A 10,283-nucleotide genomic window follows, 5' to 3' on the forward strand; every position below is an offset into this window, starting at 1 on the left:
AAACACATGTTAGTGTTTAAACTGCAGAAAAATATGAACCCTGTGCTTTTGTTTTTGCTCACACATTTCACATGTTGGCTGCCAGAGGCTATCAGTTGGCTCCACCTGCAGGTTCTGTCAGCTTCAGTCTGGACCTCCAGCCATCTCCAGAATCCTGCAGTGGCAGCTCCGCCTTCTGTTTCCTCCACCTACAGTTGGACAGCTGTAATCCAAATATTCACCTACAGCCTTTTCAAGCTGCCAGCACTTGTGCAAACACAACTACTATCTAAAGTATCTGCTTGCAACCTACAGCAACTGCTTCTCCACATCCAGAACTTTAGTTACATCCACTAGTTACCTCCCTGCATCTCTGAGACTTTTCCATACTATACTGTTGCTCTTCCCTTTACCTACTGCATGTCTCTCAGTGCACATTGCTCATTGTTGTTTCACACTTGATATAGTCTTCTATATCTGCCTAAACACAGAATAATGATATTGTACATAAAACCCAGTGTAGTACTATTTCTTTGATTTTTATTTTTCCCCATGCAAGAAAAGTTACACGGCTACATGGTCATATGAACAACAAAAAATATTATATAGTACAATAAGACAGATAAATATTTGGTCCTTATTCCACCAAACAGTTGAAAGAACAGATGATATCCCCTTTTACCAAACGTATCTTGTTTTAGTATAACAAGCACAAAGAACAAAATATATAACCTCCATCCTTCCACCTTAAAACAGGATATATTATTCTTTTTTGGAAAAATGCAAACCTGATATAGGTTCTGCATCACACAAGAAATTCACTATATCCTACAATTAGATACATACAGTATGTGTGTCTGCTGAGAACAACACAGACCGACTATTATAGCACTGCTTGAGAAATTGTTAATAAGTGACATATAGTGAGTGGAAGGCATCTTAAACAAACAGTAAGTGCATCTTCATTTTATAGCAGCTATTCTACATTTTGGAAGCAAAGATGAGAGCTGAGTGCTGCAGATGAGAAGCCCAGCAGATATTCAACAGATTCATAGATCTTTTACATCTTTAACCCTCTTAACATCTTTAAAGGCTGCATTCCTACACAAGGTGAGCAGCCACAGACACATTAAGACAATATCATTCAAACAGGTCTTTCCTTTGGGAAACAGAAACATGGAATGTCTGAAGATGGTAATTATTGGTAAAAAAAACAAAAAAAACAAATAAAAGGAATTTAAGGGTAAAACATGGAGTAGCACCCGAACAGCCAAACCATCTGTGATTGTCTGTCTCGTGAGGAAAGGAAGTGCCCTTTAATGACCTTTTGATTGACTCTGCTATGACAAATTCTTTACACCCAAAGCCCTTTCAAGCTTCATATTATAAACCTAAATGTAGGTATGATCATCCTTCATCTGTACCGTGACTTGAGATGTGTCATCCTAAAATAAAACTCTCTGGACAGAGTAAAGCACAATTTGACCATGTGCAAATGTCACTGAGCTGACGAGGCGCCTCCTGCTGGCAGTGATGGTCTGGTTCTCTTGGCAGCAGATTCCTCCACAGTAAACGTGTAGTTATACTTGAATAAAAATGAAAACAAAGCAAAGTGAGTATATTCTTTGTTGAAAAGTGGCGTACTTACTTTTCCATTAAGAACTGATAGATTTAGATCATAGGTGCCAACCTCATTTTCAATGTCTTGGAGAGACTTTATACGGATGTTGCTCAATGGGGAGTTCAGCTGACGAGTCTACGAGGGAGTTATGACAAACAGTACATTATTTGATGCTTACGAGGAGAGATGGAGAGATAAATCAAGAGGGGTAATGTTTTACGCACCATCCCATTTGCCTGGGCATCATATTTTGGGTGCAGAGAAAAAGGAACTCCATCTAGAGCTGCAGAGAGGGAAAGCAGGTCGCAGGTGAGGGATTTTGTGATACATCAATAATAATGTTTTTGCGTTTGAGAGGAGACTGGGAGAACCTGTGATTGCTTGGAAACTGCTGTCAACAGGTTTGTCCAATTCGTCCTTGGAACTGAGGCTGTGGCGTCTCTGACTCAGTTTGGTATGCGGCAGTGGAGGAGGGTTGCTGTGGAAACAGTGGCATTTTTCTTATTTTGACCTATATTCTTAAATAAGGGGGACCTGCTGTGAAATGATGTTTCACCTCTAACACGTCTATAGAAGAAGCTCTCCTTCTGCAGATTATGAAAGAGTCTTGGAGAACTTCTCTGTATATTCAATGTTAAAATAAAGTACTATACCTGGGTCTCAGTGGTAGAGGAAGCTTTGGATCCAGTGACATTTTCTGGACGTCTAAGCTCATACTGCGAGGTTTGGCTTGGGGCACGGGGCTGGTAAAAAGTCCCTTTCTGCACCATAGCACGTAACCATGGACGTCTCTGAGGGAAAAGGGGCATTTAATGATATGTTTAAGTCTGTATGGTTAGGTAGTGGATGGATAGTTCAAAGGAAATAAACAAAATGTCTGTGTGTGTGAGTGTTACCAACCCCACATATGTGTAATGCTGCAACATCATTTTGCTTCTGGCTGTCAGCTTGATGTCCAACACAGCTGAGTCCACACTGCCGACCGGGACGACGCGCACACACACCCGCTTCTTCTTTGAAACGGTGGACTCTGCAGACACACACACACACACACAAAAAGAGAAAAACTGTGAGTAAAAGCCACACATAAAATCTGCATCAAATTTTAGGAATGTGTGTGTGTACAACTGTGTGTACTCACTGGCTTCAAGGTGCTCTGCTATGAAGCAGTAACCATGAGGAATAGAGTCCTTGTCTGAAATAATCTGAATATCTGACACTACCATACCACCTGTCAGGTCCTATAAAGAGACAGAGACACAGCCTATGTATGAAGACCTAAAGGATAAGTGCAAGGGCTGGTGGGAAACATACATGTTGCCCTGAGGTAGAACTAAGATAATATCATTACAGTAGTAAAGAGCAGGGCTGCACGATTAGTGGAAATATCATTGAAATCTCAACATGGTCAAGTGAAATAACCACATCCCATGTACAGCAAAGGTAAAACATGAGTGAAACATTGTGGTGCTGCACATGGCCGAAGGGGAACATGCTTGTTTGGTACCAGCCCAAGCAAAAGTCACAGCATCATCATCTTAAAAATATTTGCCAATGATAATGAAAGTCAAGTATTACCATTTCAACTAAAATCGTAACTCGCAAATCTCAAACTTTGCCAAAGTAATCATTATACAGTGGGGGGAAATAAGTATTTGATCACCTGCTGATTTTGTAAATTTGCTCCCCGACAAAGAAATTGACATCTATAGTTTTTCTGGTAAGTTCATTTTAACAGAGAGAGACAGAATATCAACAAAAAATCCAGAAATAATATCATCATATAAAGGTTATAAATTAATTTACATTTGATTGAGTGAAATAAGGGCAACAATCAGCAGGGGATCAAATATTTTCTCCACTGTATGATTTGTTTTGCATGTGATTCAGCAGTTTCCAAAAAGTGGGCGGGGCTCCTCATCACTGTTACCTTGCTGTAACAGAGGTAATACCCAGACCTCATTGCAACAAAGCTGCGAGTGAAGTTTGCCGCTGCACCGTCCTCTGTGATGCTGATCTGCAGGGGAGAGAGAGAGAGAGAGAGGAAAAGTTATAAATAACATCAGCAGCATTCCTCATTAAAGTAAAAGTAGCCAATTAACAAGTTGATGCATTCAGAGAGCTGTTTATGGCAGTGGTGTGTAAACACTTGGACTGGTAAAGTCACAAAGTCACACTTATACATTCATTTTACTACTTTCCTTCAGGCACCACTCCCATTTACCTGCAGTCAGTTTGATCCTAAGAATGAGGCCGTGGCTGAGGCTGAGCATTTTCACTCACTGATATACAATAAGACTTTTATATCCGGAGACGGACATTTACAGTCAGTCAACAGCACTTTTAAATAACATCTGTTTCCCAGAGGTCGAGCTAAACACTCAGTCTGTCCTGCTTAAAGTTTCCAACAACATCTGACTCAAAGAATGCAATAGAGTCTTATTACTGGGTCCTGCTGACACACAGTAGCCTATATTTGTGACCGTCCTATGTCTATAATTCAAAACACTGAAATAATAGAAACATGTGTTTCCCCTTTTTGCTTTCATTGTGAGATTTTTTACTGTAGATTTAAAAATCTCATCTTCCTTTCATTTTAATCTGGAGGAACAGATGTCAAATGTACAAATGAATGTGTTACAAGCAAATACAGCTGCTTGCATACTAGCTGAGGCTAAGGACATAGCAGCCTTGTTGGAACCGCTCTGGCTACATGTCAGAGTGGATATTTCATCTTGTCAGCTACTAAAAGCATGAACGCTTTGGTGTGTTGACACCATTGAACTATTGTACATAGATAATTGATATCACTTGTTAATCTACATCTCTGTTCTTACCATGGTGAAGTCTTTGGGGCAGGTGCTGGTGTTGGAAGTCCACGCCACGGATGTAATCGGGCGGACTACCCCACGCTCCATCATGGACATCTGGGGAAGAAAAACAAAGAAATGTCTAACAGGATTATAAAAACGAAAGAGGAGGGATTCAAAGCCACAGATCTATCTATCTATCTATCTATCTATCTATCTATCTATCTATCTATCTATCTATCTATCTATCTATCTATGACACCCCAACTCTTTGCGTGTGCAGGAATGTCCCCACTGTGGGACCTTATGGCATCACGAGGGCCAAGTCCATTGTGTCCATGTGACAAATGTGAGGACTATCATAGGTAAACAGGAGCTACGATTCAGTCTGAGAATTCATGCCATTCCAAGGCTGCATTGTCAAGACTGAGAGATCCAGTTCAGTCTAAATAGCTGCGTTATCGTTACCCTTTAAGGACAGAGAGGAACTGTTCAGCACGAGAATACATCCCTAAATCCAGCTCCAGATTAGCTGATGAGGAAGTGGAAGTTTACTCTGGGAAGTTCAGCAGGTTCCTTTAGGCTATATGAGATGTGTTTTTCTGCAGAGTGTCCCCATTTTTGTAGAAAGCACTGGTGGCTGATGAAAATCTTCAATGTAGCCTATCATCATATTGTGATACTGCATGTTGTGCTATGCTACATTTTTGCTAATTAGAAACAAATCTGTGGTATACTTCATAAATAAAAGAATAACATAACACGTTTGTAAAAATCGCATGAAAATCCAAAATGGGCCTTCTAACTGATTTGATGGTAAATATTAACACATGGATTTATTCTGATTATTAGTAGCCTATCAAATCGTCAATACTGCAGCAACTCTGAACTTTTCTGTGTTATCACTGTTTGAAATGTCACGTTATATGCCTGAAGGCAGCTTTATCCTGTCTCAAAGGTGTGAGCATGTATCAGGAATGTATTGATTGATTGGCTCGCCTACTTACATACGTGGCGCCAGAGCGATAGCTAATAATTGTATGAATCCTATTTTTGGACCAGCCAGATGCGGGTCATCAATCCTGACTGACAGTTTAACTGCTTTACAGCAACTCTAACGTTATCATTTTTACATTGTTATATTTTTCACAGGTTACCAGACATCCATAACAATAATAAATAAAGTAGCCTATTAATAAAGGCTGTTTTTAGAGTCTTATTCCATGTGTTTAAATGACAAAACGAGTTCACCTTACAACAGCAGCGATTGTTCCATTGACAAAACTTCGCTGTTTCTGGTTCAAAACGAGCTCGAATGTTTTTGTTTCAGGAGCCAACGAACGAAATCTCAGAAATATCCACTTACTTTGAGTCCGTGTCCACTTCTCTCTCTCCGAGGTGTTGTGCTTTGCTGGGCAAACAACTTTTTAGTTATCAGCCGAAATGTCTTGGTCTTCCTCGTCAAAGCAGGAAGTACTGAATCCATTCTGACTCCAAATCCCGTCACACCACGGGGCGGAACCTCAGGTGTCTTTAATGCATACTCAAACATGAACGCAAGAGGGCAGCATGTGACATTGGAGGGTCCATTGTCAGAGTTCTTCTTTCTTTCTTTCTTTCTTTCTTTCAACAAAGTAGACATAAACACTGTGTCTGTCTGATTTAGCTTGTCTCTGAGGGCCAGGGCCGGCTCTAGGATTTTGGTGGCCCTAAGCAAGATTTTTGTTTGTGGCCCACTCTAAGCGCAAACACCAAATCACTGGTTAAAACTGAAAACAGACATGTTTATGCCCTCTGAGGTTTGAGGCCATTTTCTCAACTTTTACATATTTTCTTAAATTGATCTTTTTAAGATACTTGCAGATGTAACAATACTCAAGTGTTTTATGTCTAAATATTAGAACCTCCGCTGTAAGCACACTGAGGCCAATTTGTCCTAGAACACTGTATAAAGAAATAATTTCGGCCAAATGCTGGAAATTTGGGGTCTGCTTTTTGAAAAAAATTCAAATCCCTTGTGAAAACACACCTTCAGTCATGAGAATGAACTGTTTTGGTGCTTGAAATAGGATATGAATACAGTAGCTAATATAGAAGTGTAGAAAACAAGTCTAAAATGAAATTGCTTTTTGAGCACAAATGTTGTCATTCTGCCATTCTATTTTCACCAAATGTCTCAAATGTGAGATAAAAGAAGCTGAATATTGACTTCAAATGACATATAAAGCTCATAGCGTGCACATGCAGACCTCAGGATGTTTAAATGACTTGAATGAACCCCAGTACCTTTCTGATCATGTGGCCCCCCACCTAACGGCTGTGGCCCTAAACAACCGCATAGAGTGTTTATGCCAGGGGCCGGCCCTGCTGAGGGCTCTGGATGTTTGTGCAGCTGCTGAGAGAGCAGAGGTTTTAGGAGAGAGAGGAGTGTGAGAGGAAGAATAATAGAAAAGATGTGGGTCATCCCTCTTTGCAACAGACCTAAGAATCTGCATGACGTATTCCTTCATCAACTTGATTAATTTATTTTACGTCATTGCCACATAGCCTTCACTGTACTGCTGTTGTAAATATTCACTAATAGGCTACTCACTAGGGCACTAATGTGTAATTATCCACTGTGGAAAATTGTTCCCCTAAAAAACTATTTTTGTAGCATTTTGTTTAAAAAGTGTCCATCAGTTTTGGAGAAACCGGGCCCTTTAAGAGATACAAGAGACACCAAATAGTTCAGACCTCTTCTAAAAGATTTATGCTTCTGGCTAAATTCAGCAGGCATGGCATGGAGCTGAGTGCCACAGAGAGAAGAATGAAAAAGATGGACTGGTGATTTAAGTCCTTTAATGGGATTTGCTGAGAATAAACATATAATGGTGCTATCTTTATCTTTTTATGCTTTCATGCGAATATTTTATGTTCAGACATAAATAAATATTAATAGGCTATAACAGGAACAGCTGGATCAAATCCAGAGAGGGACTATTTTAAACGAGCACACTATTTTGGCGTCTTATTCTTATTCCCATGGTGACAGCACAATCAGTTGTGAACCAATAAAGTGAATAATCTGATGAAAAAATATCCAAAGATCAAGAAAAAGAAGAGACTCTTTATTTTCATCCTCACACAACATGGAGGCAACGTACACAGGCTCGCTCCATCTGAACATGTGAGTTCTTTATACCATTAGGACTAGGATGTATCACACTCCTAACAGACACAGACTGGACTGAACCTGCTTTAATGTGTGAGTGTAAAAAATTGAGAGGAGGACACTTGATTGGAGCATCCAGAGGTGCTCAGGCTCAGGTCCCTGTTGGCATGGCAACAAAGAGAGCAGACCACATGGGTCAGATGTAGGGGGGGGATGTTGGAGCAGGTGGACTGTTCCATGTTTATGACCAAAGAAATTTGTGTTTGTTCATAGTATTAAGCTTCACTGGTTGATTGGCTAATTGATGAAAATGAGCCAATCTGCTGAGACTAAACCAGGAGGAGAGGGAGGCAAATAATAATAAATATATAGGTCTTGTTGTTGGTGTTTTCTGCCATCTTGACGCAGCTCTCCGTCAGTGTGCGTCGGCGGGCTCCGGGGATTGCAGCGGTTTGATTTGAAACCGCGAAGAGCCCGTCGTGACAGTGCTGTTCACACAGCTGCTGACCACTTCTCTGTTTTTAAATGTAAATGAAATGATCTGTTCAGGATATTGAGACTGAAGCTTCACGTTGTGGCTTCTGAAATGTTACATAACTTCACCACTGGTTCTTTTATTTGTGGTTTCATCATGATAATGTCAGTAGGCCTAAATTGTTCAGTATAGCCCAACACCAAATTATTGTAGCCTTCTTTGGAAAAAAAAAGAAAAATAAATAATAATCATGTGTTCATTTTGATTAGGAGTTGAACTTGATTAAACACCAGCAGGTCACAGAGGCAGGGCTGTTGCCAGGAATTCTGGGCCCCCTTAAAGAATACTAAAGTGGGCCCCTATACCCCTAACTTATCCAGTTTTTTTTTCTTAGATTGCGTATGTATTATCATTTTTTATTTAGCCTACTTTGTTTTTATGCTAATGAAGCATTACTAGGAGTATTAGTTAGGGTTTTATGCAGAATAAATCAGTCATAAAAAGATTTGACTACTGGGCTTTTTTGTGGGCCCCACTGGGCACTGGGCCTCTAGAATTATCATCACCTTTCTCCCCTATACAACGGCCCTGCACAGAGTTCTTTGTGCATGTGTGTAATCTCTGTGTGCACACGTGTGACAGTGTAGACTTGATTGATCGGACTGAATAACTTCATCCCTATGAGAAGCTTGTGCTTGAGTTCACATGAGTGAGTGCATGTGTGCTGCCACCTCTGCCCCTGATAGGAGGCCGACTTAATGGAAAAGATGAATGAAGCCCAACACTAGAAGCCCATAACTAGTGGCTGAAACTGCTCTCACTCACTCTCATTTACTAACACTCACACACAGGCAGATTCACGATGAGGAGGAGGACACACACAAATGCACTTGCTGGCAATTTGCCTCCCTCTCCTCCTGGTTTAGTCTCAGCAGATTGGCTCATTTTCATCAATTAGCCAATCGACCAGTGAAGCTTAATACACAAACAAGCATGACGTTACTCTGAATGATGTTAGTTAGCCTGAAATGTTCAGACAGTCACACACATGCACACACACTTGAATTCCAGCTATAAATTTCATAGGTAGGAAAACTTTCAACCATCTCACACATTCTGAAATTTGTGGTTGTAAAGAACAAATTTCATCTATACAGTGATGTGGCCTTGTTAACAGAGGAAAGATGTCTGTCTAAATCAAACCAGATAAAATCTTACACAAATTAAGGTCTGGATAGTGTGGCATTTGTGTGTTTAGTGTAGTGTACTTTACCAGCCCTTGGCAGGTGATCTTTAAACACATCTTCTCCATCTAACTATCTCCTTCATTTACTTCAGAAAGATACTCTCCACTGAAGTCCTTCCAACATCCCACTGATCGACACACCCATCACCAAACGAAGCTCTGTGGTCTGTGGCCTCCCCTGGCCCCTTGCCCCATCGTTAGAGGTATTGTTCAACCTTTCCTGGGAATTTTTTTTTTTTTAAAGGGACAACGAGGAGTCTCATATTAATGTGGATGAATCTACGTCCACTTGTTAATGGGTCAATTTTCAATAAATATGTTGTTTTGTCTTTATAGTAATTTTGATATTATTTAGTGGTCGGCTCGCCCAGCATTTCCTACTTTCGGTTTCGCAAACACTGCCCGGCGGGTCATAGGAATAACGCTGTCGAATCACCGTTTATGGTCGAAACTACGACGGTATCTGATCGTCTTTGAACCTCCGAATTTTATTCTTGATCAATGAAAACATTCTTAGCAAATGTTTTCGCTTTTTTCGATCTTGTGCCGGTCCAAGAATTTCACCGTGCGCGCGTAAGCTCATGGGTAATGTAGTCTGAAAACACTTTGCTTTCCAAAACTCCTCATTGTCCCTTTAAGTTAGTACATGGCATAAAATTTGATTCAGTCTTTAACTCTTTGAAAAGTGTTTATGTTTCAAACATTTGTAAGCACTTTGTACTTTCATATTGTATGAATTGTATTGTTGTATTGAATTAATTGTACTGAAATACTACAACTGTTGTTAGTGAAACTATGAATTTCATACTTGAATTTGATACTGTTTTGATTTTTTAAAAAGTTTATGTATTGCAAAATTTGTACTGTTTTTGTGTGTATGTTTTTAAATAAAGAATTTGAATTTACTGCATATCACTGTAAATATTTTTTATTTTACAGTAATCTACAGGCCACTGCAGTTCAATAATATACATCAATATTTTCAGTAATACATTTCT

At 39.9% G+C, this 10,283-nt stretch overlaps 1 protein-coding gene across 1 annotated transcript; it reads right to left on the reverse strand.

Moving 5' to 3' along the window:
• Nucleotides 1–552: 552 nt before the first annotated feature.
• Nucleotides 553–5,902, reverse strand: mvb12a (multivesicular body subunit 12A). Its single transcript, XM_083972935.1, has 10 exons — nucleotides 5,777–5,902; nucleotides 4,438–4,527; nucleotides 3,531–3,617; nucleotides 2,742–2,841; nucleotides 2,501–2,630; nucleotides 2,254–2,391; nucleotides 1,972–2,078; nucleotides 1,825–1,883; nucleotides 1,670–1,735; nucleotides 553–1,564 (listed from the first exon to the last, which is right to left on the reverse strand). Exons 1-10 carry the CDS (start codon nucleotides 5,894–5,896, stop codon nucleotides 1,478–1,480), a joined length of 984 nt encoding a protein of 327 aa, XP_083829061.1. The 5' UTR covers nucleotides 5,897–5,902; the 3' UTR covers nucleotides 553–1,477.
• Nucleotides 5,903–10,283: the final 4,381 nt, after the last annotated feature.

This window comes from Trachurus trachurus (genome assembly GCF_905171665.1).
Source record: "Trachurus trachurus genome assembly, chromosome: 1".
Lineage (NCBI taxonomy): Eukaryota > Metazoa > Chordata > Actinopteri > Carangiformes > Carangidae > Trachurus > Trachurus trachurus.